The 18,287-nt window shown below is 39.3% G+C and overlaps 1 protein-coding gene across 1 annotated transcript in view; it reads right to left on the reverse strand.

Annotated features, from left to right (window-relative positions):
- Nucleotides 1–368: 368 nt before the first annotated feature.
- The window catches only part of LOC139764108 (E3 ubiquitin-protein ligase TRIM37-like), a 181,033-nt gene continuing 163,114 nt past the window's right edge, over nt 369–18,287 (reverse strand). Inside the window, 2 exon segments of the mRNA XM_071690602.1 lie at nt 369–6,531; nt 14,098–14,396. Coding sequence (XP_071546703.1) covers nt 6,363–6,531; nt 14,098–14,396 — 468 coding nt within the window. The 3' untranslated portion in view covers nt 369–6,362.

Genomic DNA, 18,287 nt, shown 5'->3' on the forward strand with positions numbered 1-18,287 from the left:
GTTGCATGTATCCTGAAGCAAAAGGATGTTTCAAGCGAGACATAGTGGACATGAAATTCTTTCTTTCCATAAACATTAGGCAAGGGCATTAGGTAGAAGGTCTAGGTAGGAACATTAAGTAGGAGCCACTGTTGAGAGCGAAGCACTAAGGCTAATAAGAAGCAGCACTGGAGTTCACCAGTTACAGAGACACTTTTTGCTCTGGGCACCCACTTGATGGAGTTCCCAGTGGAAACAAACATCAGAAATATATAGATTTACATTTTCTTTTCTACCAGTAAACATAGAGAGACCACTTAGTCATTTGACATTCCACTTACGATAAATTATATATACAATATACACTGGAAGTCAATGAAACATTAACATGCTGTAAAAAGTTTATTCTAAGATGTCTGTAAAATAAATAAGATTCATCTGGTACAAAAGACATCAAATTAATACAGTAACATCTAAGGAAAATTAAGTAAAGCATTTGTACATTCACTCAAAATGAAAGCTTAAAAAGAAAAAGTTCTTGAAATGGACAATGACTCAGATGATTGAAATGCTGTGTGCTTTGGTTCAGGAGGTCCTAAGCTTATGGTTACATCCTTATATCACATATCTTAATTTTGACTTTTAGAAACAAACATAAGTAGTGCAGGTAGGAAAGGTTATTACAAACTTTTTTTTTTCATTTCAAGAACAAAGACTAACATTTTACACTTCTGGTCTTAGAGAAATAATAAATATTTGATGAAAATGTCACTTTCACCCCAAAGAAGACTATGTCTCATTATTCAAGCCAATGTATATAAGTAGATTTCACAGAAAGTTAATTCTTTTTATTTACATTCTCGTATAAATTTTCTTATAAGAATAGTAAAGAATAAGAATAGCCAACAAAATTTAGCTTAAAGCACCAACAATTAGATTAGGATTTGAGATTCAACTACAAGTGATTCTAGTCAACTGCTAAATTCCTCTTCAAAACAAAAACAAAGTTAACATTCTGGAATTATTCCAATCTTAAATTTAGAGCAGATCAATCTATATATGCATTAAAAGTTTTAAAACTAACTTGTCTCTTAATTAAAAGTATGAAATGCAAAACTGCTCAGTGAAAATGCATATTTATGAAGAGAATGGACAGTGCCTTCACCATAAATATATAAATAAATAAACAAATACACACACACACACACACATATATATATATATATATATATATATATATATATATATATATATATATATGTACACACACATACTTTATCGTCCTTTCCCGCATTAGTGAGGTAGCGCCAGTAACAGACAAAGGCCACACCCACTCACATCCATTCTTTAGCTGCCATGTGAAATAAACCAAAACCACAATTCCCAGTCAATGACCAGACCGTATATACCTTTCCATGGTTTACCCCAGACGCTTCACTGACAGTGCGTCTGTCCCAATTCACTCTATCGTGTGCACACCTTTCACCCTCCTGTATGTATAGGTCCTGATTGCTCAAAATCCTTTTCACTCCATTCTTCAAACTCCAATTGGTTTCCCTGTTCTTGTTCCAACCTCTTATGTAACCTTTCCTTACTCAGTCTCTTCATATGTCCAAACCATTTCAGGCAAACCCTCTTTGGCTCTCTTAACCATAATCCTTATATTACTACACATCTCTCACCCATTTTATTACTATTCAATCAAACCATTTCACACCACATATTGTCCTTAAACATTTCATTTCCAACACATCCACATTCATAACTCACTTCTTCCTTGGTTACATTTACGACCATGTCTACTCCCAGGTGTGTGTAAAACATTTCACTTCCTCCAATTTTTCTCCATTAACACTCACACCAACTAACCTGTCCTTCAACCTTAATAAACCTAATAAACTTGTTTTTATTCACATTTACTCTCAACTTCCTCCTTTCAGACACTCTTCCAAACTCAGTCATCAGCTTCTACAGTTTTTCTCTTGAATATGTCATCAGTTCTGCATCATCAGCAAACAACAGCTGACTTTCCAAGCCCTTTCATCCCCCATAGATTGCATACACACTCTTTTTGCTAAGACTTTTGCCTTTACCTTCCTCACCACCTCATCCATAAACAAACTGAACAATAATGGTGACATCACACACCCCCGCTACAGACCAGCCTTCACTTGGAACCATATATATATCATCCCTAGGGATAGGGGAGAAAGAATACTTCCCATGTATTCCCTGCGTGTTGTAGAAGGCGACTAAAAGAGGAGGGAGTGGGGGCTGGAAATCCTCCCCTCCAGTTCTTAATTTTCCAAAAGAAGGAACAGAGAAGGGGCCAAGTGAGGATATTACCTCTAAGGCTCAGTCCTCTGTTCTTAATGCTACCTTGCTAATACGGGAAATGGCAAATATGTATGAAAAAATGATAATATATACACACACACATATATATATATATATATATATATATATATATATATATATATATATATACTCACCATTTCCCGCATTAGCGAGGTAGTGTCAAGTACAGATGAATGAGCCTCGGAGAGGAAAATCCTTACTTGGCCTGTGTCTCTGTTCCCTCTTTTGTTGAAGTAAAACAGGAGGGGAGGATTTCCAGCCCCTGCTCCCACCCCTTAAGTAATGAAAGGGTAAGAGAGATGTGTGGTAATAAAAAGAGTAATGAAAGGATAAGAGATGTGTGGTAATAAAAAGACTGTGGTTGAGAGAGCAGAAGAGGGGTATTGAAATGGTTTGGTCACATAGAGAGAATGAGAGGAAAGATTGACAAAGAGGATATGTGTGTGTCAGTTGACAAAGAGGATATGTGTGTGTCAGAGGTGAAGGGAACAAGGAGAAGTGGGAGACCAAATTGGAGGTGGAAATATGGAGTGAAAAAGATTTTGAGCGATCGGGGCCTGAACATACAGGAGGGTGAAAGGTGTGCAAGGAATAGAGTGAACTGGAACGATGTGGTATACTGGGGTCGATGTGCTGTCAGTGGATTGAACCAGGGCATGTGAAGCGACTGGGGTAAACCATGGAAAGTTTTCTAAGACCTGGATGTGGAAAGGAAGTTGTGGTTTTGGTGCATTACACATGACAGCTAGAGACTGTGAACGAATGTGGCCTTTGTTTTTCCTAGCGCTACTTCGCACACATGGGGGGGAGGTGAGTGCTGTTTTTCATAAGTGGTAGGGTGGCAACGGGAATGGATGAAGGTAGCAAGTATGAATATGTACATGTGTATATATGTATATGTCTGTATGTATACATCGAAATACATAGGCATGTATATGTGTGTGTGCAGGCATTTATGTATATACAGGTGAATGTGGGTGGGTTGGGGCCATTCTTTCATCTGATTCCTTGCGCTACCTCGCTAACGCAGGAGACCAACTAAGTATAATATATATTCATACATATTTGCCTTATCCCGCATTAGCGAGGTGGCGTTAAGAACTGAGGAGTGAGTCTTAGAGGATATATATATATATATATATATATATATATATATATATATATATATATATATATATATATATATATTGATAGATAAATACATAAATATATAGACAGACAGGTGTTACTGTAGTCCACCTACTCAAAGTTAACTTGCTGGTGAAGTCATCCTTAGCAAGGTTGAATGATTGGTAGTAAACTCTCATCAAAGAACTTCCCACTCCAAAGGAGTTCACATTTCTCTGCTGCTGTAATTAGTGGACCCTTGGGTTTACTACTCTTGGGTAACACCAAGACTTTTATATTGAAATTGGTCCTGGGGTAATTATGAAAAATTCACCAAGAGTAAGCCTGTATCATTGGGAATACAGTTTTGTTAAAGATCTTTTCACTGCATAGGAGTCTACATTTTCCTGCTACTGGAATTAGTGCAGCCTTGAACTACAGGGGCCTTTTTAGTTTTGGGGTAACTTTTTTCATACATATTCACCATTTCCTGCAGGAGTGAGCTAGCGTCAAGAATGGAGGACTGAACCTTAGAGAGAAATTCCTCACTTGGACCCCTTCTGTATTCCTTCTTTTGGAAATGTATAAACTGGATGGGAGGATTTCCTGCTCCCACTCCCTCCCCTTTTAGTCGCCTTCTACAATTGTAGGAAATACATGGGAAGTATTCTTTCTCCTCATCCCTAAGGAAATGGCATGTTGTAGAAGGCGACTAAATGGGGAGGAGCGCAGGGGTGGAAATCCTCCCTTCCCATTTTTTTTTAATTTTCCAAAAGAACAGAGTGAGGCCATTCCTTCTAAGGCTTAGTCCTCTGTTCTTTGCACCACCTCCCTGATGCAGGAAATGGCCAATATGTATGAAAAAAATTTTCGGGACCTTTCTAAAGGCTCCTGCAGCACAAGGTTGCACTAATCCTCATAGCAGGGATATGTACACTCCTTTGAAGTGAAAAGTTTTTTTTATGAGACTACTCCCAATGATACAGCCTTGCCTTTTTACTCATGATGTAATCTCAAGCAGGCTGATTCTAGTAAAACTGTCTGTTCCTTGCATTTCCTTTTAATGCTACCAGCCAGGGCTCCAGTCTTCCATCATCAACCATGCGTAAGGGTACAATGGTTCTGGGAGTACTGAAGGATGTGCGGGAAGAGAGGTAATTATCTAGGAGGGCGAAAATGTATGGATGCAAGGCATAGGCTATAGATGGACAACATGCAAAGGAAGATGGATGTGTTGGAAATTATATGTTTGAGGACAATATCTGGTGTGAGGGAGTTTGAATGAGTTGTAACAAAAAGGGTACAAGAGAGGTGTGGTAACAAGAAGAGTGTAGCAGAGAGGGTGTGCTTAAAATGGTTTGGACATTTTGGAAAAAATGAGTAAGGAGACAATGACAAGAGAGGATATATGTGTCAGAAGTGGAGGGGACAAGGAGAAGCGGTAGATCAAACTGAAGATGTAAGGATGGAGTAAAAACTATTTTGAGTGCTTCAGGCCTAAACAAGCAGGAGGGTGAAAGTTATGCATGGAATGTTTGTGAGGCCTGGTTGTGGATAGAGGGTTGTGTTCTTTTTGCATTACACTTGCCAGCTAGAGCATGAGGACTTTTTTGTTTGTTCCTGGAACTACCTAACTGACATGGGACACAGCAAGTAAGTATGAAATATATTTCTATTTTCATAATTACCCAACAAAAGATCAATATCTGTAAAACAGTCTAAGGCTGTGCTTCCAGATGCAGGTAAATGTGGACTACTTTGGAATAAGTTCTTTGACAAGAGTGTACTCCCAATGATATAGCCTCACCAAAGGTGACTTTTACACTTGAGTTCTCAAAAATGATGTTTCTTTCTTCATAATCTAACTAATCAAGTAAACTTTCCACTCATAAATCAACAGAAAGACATTAACACTGCCTTCTTTCAGGCTATTGGTCAGCTGCTCTAGATGATTGTACTGAGGCACACACTCTCACAGACACACAGGATGAAACAAGGAAGTCTCTGGACATGGGATTGTAATAGGCTGCTCAAAAGTGGAACTGTCAGACAAGGACTCAGGTTCATTTTCAATGATCTGGAACTAGAAAAACTAAGATTTTTAAACTAAAATGTAATCTTGATACAAACCTTTAAAGGGTTTTCTTTTTCTGCTTACTTGAAGGGAAAACTGTGACATTGAAACTGAGTTTTCTACCATTATGACAGGGTTATACTAGTAGCTTTTAGTTTTTAATAACAAAAGACATTAATATCAATTATAAACACCAGCTTTTTTCAACAATATCTTTATCCCATGCATCTACATTTATTTAGGCTGTACCTAACTTGCATCTCTTAGCAAAATGTGTATAAAATATTACATTAATTCATTTTACTGCTTGCCTCTTTGCAGAACAGAAGTGTTTTTGCCATATGAAAAAGCTTCTGAAAAGTTAACCATTAAAATAGCTTTAAGAAAATTTATATTTCCAAGAAAAAATATCATTTCACTGAAATTTACTGTCAATACTTTAGCTAAACTGAAAAATTCAAAGCTTGATATGCTAACTTCTAGTTTATAACTTCTAGTTTAAAGATAATGGCAATGTGCCTCCAAAGTTTGACCCTATTAGATACTTTTTATCTTCTATATTTATGCTATTACAGTATTTTAAGTTTGTTAAAACCATCTTAAGTTTTGGCATTCATTTACCTAATTTCATACTGAATTTTTCCAAGGTCATTCCCTTATCAAAAAGCATAAACTACATTAAGGGCATTGAGTGTTTACTTCTAACCCATTATTCCAAATATCATTTTATAAAAATTTTAATCAAATTTTCTCTCAACACAATTTTCTGTACAATACAGTATGTAACAACTATTTAGACCTGAATCCATCAGTTTCACCTACAGTTTTGAGGCCATCAATTTTCTCATTTGTCATCTTTAGTGGGTCTCCTATCTTCTTTATCCCTGTTTTTGTCCTGAGCTTTATCCTGGGTATATTTCTCTGCGGGCACTTTAAAGCCAAGGGTAAACGGGAGACCTGCGGCTGCTGCTGCCCAACCCGCCTTTTCACTTCCTTTGGTTTCTGCCATTTTGCTGTAATGTAAAAAGAAAATTAGATACAAATATTCTGAATTTTATGCTACTTATTGAATACTGTAATTTATTTATACCTATTGAAATGTGATATGATCAAGAACAAGAAGCCATTTACTGTCAGTAATTTTGTTTAAGTCTAACCAAATATTTCGTGCTCTGCACTTCCATGATACAGCTTAGTGAAATGACTTATAACTCAGACCAATCTAAAATTTAGTTGGCATTTTAGAACCTGATGGCTGGTACAGGATGACAGTAGAGTGCTGGCCAAGTCTATCATTCACCCATGACTAGGTATGAATTTCTGTCAAAGATGCAGTTCCCATCATCTAACAGGATCATCCACATAGCCTCTGCATTCTCCCTATTCCTTTTCACTTTTTTTTATCTACTGCCTCTCTTACCTTAGAAAGATTAGGAATAAATAAAAATATTCTTATTTTCATTCCAAGTAAAACATTTTTTTTTTCCGCTGTCTCCCGCGTTTGTGAGGTAGCGCAAGGAAACAGACGAAAGAAATGGCCCAACCCACCCCCATACACATGTATATACATACGTCCACACACGCAAATATACATACCTACACAGCTTTCCATGGTTTACCCCAGACACTTCACATGCCCTTATTCAACCCACTGACAGCACGTCAACCCCGGTATACCACATCGATCCAATTCACTCTATTCCTTGCCCTCCTTTCACCCTCCTGCATGTTCAGGCCCCGATCACACAAAATCTTTTTCACTCCATCTTTCCACCTCCAATTTGGTCTCCCACTTCTCCTCGTTCCCTCCACCTCCGACACATATATCCTCTTGGTCAATCTTTCCTCACTCATTCTCTCCATGTGCCCAAACCATTTCAAAACACCCTCTTCTGCTCTCTCAACCACGCTCTTTTTATTTCCACTCATCTCTCTTACCCTTACGTTACTTACTCGATCAAACCACCTCACACCACACATTGTCCTCAAACATCTCATTTCCAGCACATCCATCCTCCTGCGCACAACTCTATCCATAGCCCACGCCTCGCAACCATACAACATTGTTGGAACCACTATTCCTTCAAACCTACCCATTTTTGCTTTCCGAGATAATGTTCTCGACTTCCACACATTCTTCAAGGCTCCCAGAATTTTCGCCCCCTCCCCCACCCTATGATCCACTTCCGCTTCCATGGTTCCATCCGCTGCCAGATCCACTCCCAGATATCTAAAACACTTTACTTCCTCCAGTTTTTCTCCATTCAAACTTACCTCCCAATTGACTTGACCCTCAACCCTACTGTACCTAATAACCTTGCTCTTATTCACATTTACTCTTAACTTTCTTCTTTCACACACTTTACCAAACTCAATCACCAGCTTCTGCAGTTTCTCACATGAATCAGCCACCAGCAGTGTATCATCAGCGAACAACAACTGACTCACTTCCCAAGCTCTCTCATCCCCAACAGACTTCATACTTGCCCCTCTTTCCAAAACTCTTGCATTTACCTCCCTAACAACCCCATCCATAAACAAATTAAACAACCATGGAGACATCACACATCCCTGCCGCAAACCCACATTCACTGAAAACCAATCACTTTCCTCTCTTCCTACACGTACACATGCCTTACATCCTCAATAAAAACTTTTCACTGCTTCTAATAACTTGCCTCCCACACCATATATTCTTAATACCTTCCACAGAGCATCTCTATCAACTCTATCATATGCCTTCTCCAGATCCATAAATGCTACATACAAATCCATTTGCTTTTCTAAGTATTTCTCACATACATTCTTCAAAGCAAACACCTGATCCACACATCCTCTACCACTTCTGAAACCACACTGCTCTTCCCCAATCTGATGCTCTGTACATGCCTTCACCCTCCCATATAATTTACCAGGAATACTCAACAAACTTATACCTCTGTAATTTGAGCACTCACTCTTATCCCCTTTGCCTTTGTACAATGGCACTATGCACGCATTCCGCCAATCCTCAGGCACCTCACCATGAGTCATACATACATTAAATAACCTTACCAACCAGTCAATAATACAGTCACCCCCTTTTTTAATAAATTCCACTGCAATACCATCCAAACCTGCTGCCTTGCCGGCTTTCATCTTCCGCAAAGCTTTTACTACCTCTTCTCTGTTTACCAAATCATTTTCCCTAACCCTCTCACTTTGCACACCACCTCGACCAAAGCACCCTATATCTGCCACTCTATCATCAAAGACATTCAACAAACCTTCAAAATACTCACTCCATCTCCTTCTCACATCACCACTACTTGTTATCACCTCCCCATTTGCGCCCTTCACTGAAGTTCCCATTTGCTCCCTTGTCTTACGCACTTTATTTACCTCCTTCCAGAACATCTTTTTATTCTCCCTAAAATTTAATGATACTCTCTCACCCCAACTCTCATTTGCCCTCTTTTTAATCCTGCAGTAATTATACATAAATAAAATACAGATTATTCATAGTTACTAGTGATAATGCATTCAAATGTTTAGACCAGAATCAACTTGTGGATAGGTCAAATTTATCTTGGTGGCACTGGAAACCAAAATCCCTTTTATGGCTTGTATACTTAACTAATCTTCTCTTGCAAAGGTGGGTGGAATTCTTAATGGCAATTTAAGATAAACTTTACAAATAACAGATGACACACAGCTCTGGTGGCAGACTCAACAGAGGAATTCTAGAGACTAAAAGAGTGTGTGAAAGGAGAATATGAGGTAAATACTAACAAAATTAAGGCAATAAAGTATAATTGGGGAATGAGATGGGATGGTTTGTGTGAAAGTTTGAATGAGGAGGACCTGGAGGAAATGGAGTAATTTTACATACCTGGGAGTGGACATGGCAGCATGTGGGACCACAAGGAGTGATGGATCCATAGGGACTAATGTAAGTAGGGTGAAGGAGTGGGCTAAGGTGCATTAAGGAGTATGAAGAAGGAAATAGTGTTTGTGAGGGAAATGATGGATGTATCTGAAGGCACACTACTCATGACAGGGTTTTACAGATTCAATTTCTGGTGTATTTATGGTGTAAGATGTGAGGATTGTGGTAACAGGGCTCAGAAGAGGATGTGCTGAAATGGCTTGGACATGTGGAAAAGATGAGCAAAACATGAAAGAGAATCCATGTGTCAAAAGTAGAGGGAGCCAGGGGAATGGGTAAACCACCGATATGGATGAATGGAAAAGAGGTGGTTTTAAGTATTTGGGCCTGAAAGTTATGGAGGGCAGGAGAAATACATGGAGATAAAATGAATTGGATCAGTGGTTCTAGTGGAAATTATGCTATCAATGGGCAGAACCTGAGAACATATGAGGGCAAAGTACACTGTGGGGTTTAGCTGTGGATGATTGGCTCTAGTTTCAGTGCATTATAAATGACGAGAGTGAATGCATACAAATGGTGCCAATGTTTATTCGTTCCTGATGGTACCTAATTAAGCCAGGAGAAGCAATGCCTCTTCAAAACGAATTACTTTGATGGAAAGACCTACTTCAATCTGGCACAGTTTAATAACAACTTCAATATTTCTGTGATTCACAATAAAGAAGTTAAACGAAGGAAAAAATAATCAACTGGATTTATTAGTATACACTACTGATATAATTCTATATGGTGAATTAAAACTGAAGCTGCAGAAACTTGAATAGTAAATAGTGTAAAATTGAAAATTATTTTTTATCTTTTTTATTATACTTTGTCGCTGTCTCCCGCGTTTGCGAGGTAGCGCAAGGAAACAGACGAAAGAAATGGCCCAACCCCCCCCCCATACACATGTATATACATACGTCCACACACGCAAATATACATACCTACACAACTTTCCATGGTTTACCCCAGATGCTTCACATGCCTTGCTTCAATCCACTGACAGCACGTCAACCCCGGTATACCACATCGCTCCAATTCACTCTATTCCTTGCCCTCCTTTCACCCTCCTGCATGTTCAGGCCCCGATCACACAAAATCTTTTTCACTCCATCTTTCCACCTCCAATTTGGTCTCCCTCTTCTCCTTGTTCCCTCCACCTCCGACACATATATCCTCTTGGTCAATCTTTCCTCACTCATCCTCTCCATGTGCCCAAACCACTTCAAAACACCCTCTTCTGCTCTCTCAACCACGCTCTTTTTATTTCCACACATCTCTCTTACCCTTACGTTACTCACTCGATCAAACCACCTCACACCACACATTGTCCTCAAACATCTCATTTCCAGCACATCCATCCTCCTGCGCACAACTCTATCCATAGCCCACGCCCCGCAACCATACAACATTGTTGGAACCACTATTCCTTCAAACATACCCATTTTTGCTTTCCGAGATAATGTTCTCGACTTCCACACATTCTTCAAGGCCCCCAGGATTTTCGCCCCCTCCCCCACCCTATGATCCACTTCCGCTTCCATGGTTCCATCCGCTGCCAGATCCATTCCCAGATATCTAAAACACTTCACTTCCTCCAGTTTTTCTCCATTCAAACTCACCTCCCAATTGACTTGACCCTCAACCCTACTATACCTAATAACCTTGCTCTTATTCACATTTACTCTTAACTTTCTTCTTCCACACACTTTTCCAAACTCAGTCACCAGCTTCTGCAGTTTCTCACATGAATCAGCCACCAGCGCTGTATCATCAGCGAACAACAACTGACTCACTTCCCAAGCTCTCTCATCCCCAACAGACTTCATACTTGCCCCTCTTTCCAAAACTCTTGCATTTACCTCCCTAACAACCCCATCCATAAACAAATTAAACAACCATGGAGACATCACACACCCCTGCCGCAAACCTACATTCACTGAGAACCAATCACTTTCCTCTCTTCCTACACGTACACATGCCTTACATCCTCGATAAAAACTTTTCACTGCTTCTAACAACTTTCCTCCCACACCATATATTCTTAATACCTTCCACAGAGCATCTCTATCAACTCTATCATATGCCTTCTCCAGATCCATAAATGCTACATACAAATCCATTTGCTTTTCTAAGTATTTCTCACATACATTCTTCAAAGCAAACACCTGATCCACACATCCTCTACCACTTCTGAAACCACACTGCTCTTCCCCAATCTGATGCTCTGTACATGCCTTCACCCACTCAATCAATACCCTCCCATATAATTTACCAGGAATACTCAACAAACTTATACCTCTGTAATTTGAGCACTCACTCTTATCCCCTTTGCCTTTGTACAATGGCACTATGCACGCATTCCGCCAATCCTCAGGCACCTCACCATGAGTCATACATACATTAAATAACCTTACCAACCAGACAACAATACAGTCACCCCCTTTTTTAATAAATTCCACTGCAATACCATCCAAACCTGCTGCCTTGCCGGCTTTCATCTTCCGCAAAGCTTTCACTACCTCTTCTCTGTTTACCAAATCATTTTCCCGAAAATTACTTTATAAAAATTAATAATTTAAAAAAAATAGAATTTATAAAGCAATTACACTTAGTAGAGTCCAATTGACTTTCCAATTAGTTGACATCATACTATAATAGATAAAATGTATGAACTAGTGCCAAATAATTTTGAGATATGCAAGACGATATAGAGAGGTTTCCCTGAGTAACCTTTAAATTTAGCAAGAAAGAATGAATAAATTTTGCTTTTACAGTTAATTTCTGGCTCAAGTTGTGCATACACATTGCTACTAAAGTGTTAAGAGTTGGCAGCCAGGCAACAATATGGAGGTCAAATCACCTATCCAACATTATCAATTTAGTTCCCATCTACAAAGGTGAATCAAGAGCATGAAGGCATGCCCATTTTATAAAAACTGAAAGTCAGACAACAAACCCTCCCTCAGTGGCCAGATGCCTAACTCTTCTAATCAAAAGACTAAGTGACTGAGAATTATCCTGTTGCCTGCTAGATTAGCAATTTACTACACATCATCCATGGGTATATTGGCTCCAGATGAAAACCAAAATCAATAACCATGCAATGTACAAGGCAGCACAGGATTACAGTATCATGAAACAAGATGTACATGTGTTAAGCACTATGCACTAGTCCTACCTCACAGCAAAATCTCATTGCAGGTAATCGAAGATAGGATGGCACCCAAATGTAAACAGACACTTTGCTAAAGTAGAATTAAAGAGTGGTTTACAATAAACCATCAACTACAGAGAAACCCTTCTTTCTTCCTGGTCTGATATTAATAAAATTCTAGATGGCAAATGCATTACTGTAGCTGGCAAGGTCTTAATGTGGAACAAATGCATTCATCAAGGTTTTCAAAGCATTCTACAATGAAGACTGCAGCCACAGTGAATCCAGTACCTACTATTATATCCAAGCCAATATTTCTTCTCCAAGATTCACTTTACAAAAATAAATTACTTAAGAAAGTCTATAACATTTTCAAAAATTTCAGTGAATAGGCAAGTTACCAAATCAGAGGAATAATTTCGAGGTGCAGCTCCAGTGTCCAAACAACTGGTTAACACAAGGGGGTGCAAAACAGTTCAGAAACAGGGATGCTAGCTCCCAACTTAACGCTTGCTATCAAGCAGGTGCATAGGTGATGGGTTGGGTGGACTTCTTATCAACATTTCAAGGCAAAATCACTATTCAAATCTCATCTTTTTTATGCACATGTTAAACAAACCTTTGTGAAGAGGTGAGAGCACTAGTTATGTCAGCCTAAATTTTGCAAGAGGCTAAGAAAAGCAGAATATAAAATCAGTTCTAGCAAAAATGCTCACAAGGAAGAAGCAAGCAATCAACATGCACTGTTTCATGAACCATTAATACATTTCAGGAACTGAAACCTAACTACATTTTCTGACAGTACTGGAATTCTCAGCAAGTTCTTCCCTTACCTTTTGCATGTCCAAAAGGTGAGAGAGCTACCTTGAAAACTTATGTCAACATTAACTACTAAGGTCAACATGCACAGAGGAAGAAGGGACACTTTTGTGCACTAATACACTCATTCCCAATACGGAATTACACACCTGAATTGTCTATCTATGAGTTGCATGAAACAAAAGAACTTATGAAATGGGAAACCAAACATATTTCATGACTGCAAAGCTACACTTCTTCAATTTCTTTATAATACATGACATTGTCAGTAATCTGTACTAAATCAAAATTCACTAAACGCTTATAATAAAATTGAGAAAATGTATTTTAATATTACAAGCATTTTAGAAAAACAAGTTTGTCTTCATGATAACAACAACAATGAACAAGAGTAAAACAGCCAAAACTAAACTAAACCAGCCCCTCTCATTTCACTCCAAGACCTTGCTTAAGCTAGTGCATCCATCATTCCTGACAGCAAGAGTGTAAAGAAAGAAGTGCACATGAAACCTAAATTTACTTAAATCAACCACCGCAAGCTCAAATTCTATTGTGTGCATGTATTTTGTTCTCTAAGAAAAACAAAAACAAAAAAAAGCTCAATCTTTCCCTTTAGTCCCACAAAAATACTATGTTGACTGGTGTACTAGCAGAGTTCAGCTGATGGCTTTGAGGTGGTGGTGATCTTACTTCATGCGTGCGATGAGCCTTGCAGTGTTCAGGGCGGGGATGCAAGGTACCTCTGTTCCGCCGTCGCTGACATAGCCGCTGGTGTTGTCGCTGCTGACGCCACTTTCCCCTTCAGCTGCTGGTCCTCCACCACCTGCTGCTGCTCCAGCTGTAGACGGTGAGGCATTAGTTGTTACTGCTGCTGATGCACCAAGCGATTCAGGCTCCTCTGCCGCAGATAAGGGTCCTTCCTCTAAAGTCATGTCCGAAAGCGACACAGGGTCCAAGGAGAGATCACACATAGATGATTCACTCAGATCCTGAAAATAAATAATCTTTTAAAACAATCACGCAAGTCTTGTAATGATGGCGAAACACCTAAAGCCTATCTAATATTAAAAATTCTTCCTCTTGTGAAGATGTAACATTTTAAGCATATCTTCATCACTAATGGCAATTTTGACTATGACTAAAATTAAGCAAAGCCCTTGACCTTGTAACAATAAAAAGTTTAATTAATGAATGGGTGAATCACCAAAGTTCTGCACTAAAGGTAATGACACTGGAGTCCTTCAGATACAGAGTACTGTAAATATAACAAACTGGGCTTACAGTGGTGAAACCAGACTCAAAGAGGAGATATGAGTGAGGAAACTACACAGCTTAACAAGTTCTACGGTAAGAAACAGTGAAAAGTAATTCAGGAAACAAGGCATTATGGTGAAAGGTTCTGTGAATGATAAATTTAAGGGTGTTTTGACAGTGGAAAACCCTACAGCCCCAACACCACTGAGATGGAATGAGAAGGAGGTCTCAGAAAGCATTGATATATCTTGGAAAGACAAGTAGAATAGTGGAAGGTCATGATCCATGATGGTTTCTGAATATACTATAGATGTGTGCAAATACACTTGATCAGTCAATTAAAAAGCTCTTCAAGATATTGATGGGGAAAGGTTAAGTGCTAAATAAGTGGAAATAGGCAAATGTCATACCTATCTTTACAAAAGGAAATTGGGAGGAGGCACTGAATTACAGACCAGTCTCCCTAATGACTTCTTGCAGAGCAGAAATAACATAACATGGTCTCAGGGAAAGAAAATAAAGTGTAATGAATCTAAGTTTTTATGAGAGATTAAGTTCCATACCAGACAAAAGAGAAGGCTGGATGAATTGCCTGTATCTGGACTGCTAGAAAGCAGCTGACACTGTACTACAAAAAGGGTCAGTACAGAAGCTTGATCATCAGATAGGAATAAGGGGGGCACTCCTTCAATGGATAGATTATCTTTGTGGTTGCGATCAAAGGAAAGTCAGAGGAGCCTTCTCAAAATGGGTTGAGGCTCCTCTCAAAATGAGTGGAAGTCTCCATTGGCAGGTTACAGGTTTCTATTTTGGGACAATTACCCTTCTTGATATATGTGAATGACTTGCAAAAAGGATTAGACTCCTATATATGTTTTGAGTATGATGCAAAGGTGATGAGGGATGTAAAAAGTGTGGAAGATTGCATCAACTTACAAAAAGACCTAGACAAACTCCGAAGTTGGCCTGATACTTGGATGAAGTTCAACACAACTAATGAGAATGGGTGATGGCAAAAGAAAGCATCGATATCAATATTATCCAGCATAAAATAAACAGCAGGAATCTGTGTCTGGGAGGGACTTGAAAGTTGTCATCATCTCTAACCTGTTACCTTGGGGGAACAGTAGAGACATATCCCCAAACAAATATCAAAATCACATTTAAGTACAAGGAAATGTTCAGCATACTGTTTATATCTTATATCTGGTAACAAAGATGGTACCTCAATTATGAAAGCTGATTTATAAGGCAAGGCTAGAGGCCTTAAATTTTTTCATCGTGGAGGAAAGAGTGACCTTTGATGACAGTGCCTGTTCTCTCCAGGAACTCCCTTAAGGAGATGGTTATGTCAGAAGAGTTTCCATAACTGGTAAACTCCATTGATACTTTAGAGCCTCACCCTTAACAGGCCACTGGTAGGCAACTCTAGTGCAGTGTTTCCAGAGCCTCCTACCTAATGTTCCTACAAACTACTACTAAGTTGGTAGGCAACTCTAGTACCTACTTCTACCTAATGCTCCTGCCTACTACTTCCATCTATTGCTCTGACCATTTTGCAGAAAGGCAGGGTTAGCACATAGCACTCACTGCAGGAAAGTCTAAATTTACGATAAGTTGTGTGAATTAAGTGTTGTCAAGTTTTATGTGTGACTGTGTGAATTAAGTGTTGTCAAGTGTTATGTGTGACAAGGAGATATTTTGTTTGTGGACAGAAATGCCAGCAGTCTACATGTGGGTGTGGTAGAAAGAAAAGGCAGCTACCTGGGTCAAAGGAGTACAAATTGACAACCAATGAAGTGCTGGCTCACTACACAGCCATCACTAACCCTCCAAGTTTCTATGGATGGAGTACCAGTAGAGTGAACAGTTCCTTGAAAAATGCAAAGATAGAATAACCAGATGCCATAATATGAATATGTGCAAGGACTTCTCAGGAAATATGTAAAGAAGTGTTTTCCTAGTTTGAGAGGAATGGAATAAATAAAGTATGACAAATATCTCTGAAGTATCATTAAGGGTCATACTTTTAATCAGAAAAGTGAAAATTATATCTGAAAATGAAAGCTATAGATATTTGCAAAACATGGCAGCTGGAGAATAGATGTTTACAAATGGGACTGTCGTTCATTTGTTCCTGATGCTACCTTGCTAAGGCACGACAAGCAATTGTGTGTTCAAGTACACAAAAGGAAGAAAGTGATTGGTTCCCAGTAAATGTCGGTTTGTGGCAGGGGTGCGTGATGTCTCCATGGTTGTTTCATTTGTTTATGGATGGGGTGGTCTGGGAAAAGAATGCATGACTTTTGGAGAGAGGGGCAAGTCTGCAGTCTGTTCTGAATGAGAGGGCTTGGGAAGTGAGTCAGCTGCTGGTCACTGATGATGCAGTGCTGGTGGCTGATTTGGGGGAGAAACTGCAGAGGTTGGTGACTGAGTTTGGTAAAGTGAGTGAAAGAAGAAAGTTAAGAGTAAATGTAAATAAGAGTAAGGTTATTATGTTCAGTAGGGTTGAGGGGCAAGTTAATTGGGAGGTAAGTTTGAATGGAGAAAAACTGGAGGAAGAGAGGTGTTTTAGATATCTGGGAGTGGACTTGGCAGTGGATGGAACCATGGAAGCGGAAGTGAGTCACAGGGTGGGGGAGAGGTTCTGGGAGCATTGAAAAATGTGTCGAAGGTGAGAACGTTATCGAGGAGAGCAAAAATGGATATGTTTGAAGGAATAGTGGTTCCAACAATGTTATGTGGTTGCGAGGCATGAGCTATAGATAGGGTTGTACGGAGGAGGGTGAATGTGTTATAAATGAAATGTTTGAGGACAATATGTGGTGAGGTGGTTCAATAAAGTAAGTAATGAAAGGGTATGAGGGATGTGTGGTAATAAAAAGAGTGTGGTTGAGAGAGCAGAAGAGGGTGTGTTGAAATGGTTTGTACACATGGAGAGAATGAGTTGGGGAAGATTGACAAAGTGGATATATGTGTCAGAGGTGGAGAGAGGAAGGAGAAGCGGGAGACCAAATTGGAGGTGGAAGGATGGAGTGAAAAAGATTTTGAGTTATTGGGGACTGAAAATACAGGAGGGTGAAAGGCATGCAAGGAATAGAGTGAATGAGAACGATGTGGAATACCAAGGTCGATGTGCTGTCAATGGTCAATATCGAAACAGGGCATGTGAAGCATCTGGGGTAAACCATGGAAAGGTCTGTGGGGCCTGGATGTGGAAAGGGAGCTGTGGTTTTGGTGCATTACACATGACAGCTAGAGAATGAGTGTGAACAAATGTGGCCATTTTTGTCTTTTCCTTTCACTACCTTGCTGGAGGGGGGGTGGGATGCTGTTCCTATGTGGCGGGGTGGCAACGGGAATGGATATAGGCAGCAATTATGAATATGTACATATGTGTATGTGTATATGTCTGTGTATGGCTATGTATGTATACAATGAAATGTACATGTATGTATATGTGCGTGTATGGGCATTTATGTGTGTGTGTATATATATATATATATATATATATATATATATATATATATCTTTTTTTTTTCTTTTAAACTATTTGCCATTTCCCACGTTGGCGAGGTAGCGTTAAGAACAGAGGACTGGGCCTTTTTTGGAATATCCTCACCTGG

This window comes from Panulirus ornatus, chromosome 48 (genome assembly GCF_036320965.1).
Source record: "Panulirus ornatus isolate Po-2019 chromosome 48, ASM3632096v1, whole genome shotgun sequence".
Classification (NCBI taxonomy): domain Eukaryota; kingdom Metazoa; phylum Arthropoda; class Malacostraca; order Decapoda; family Palinuridae; genus Panulirus; species Panulirus ornatus.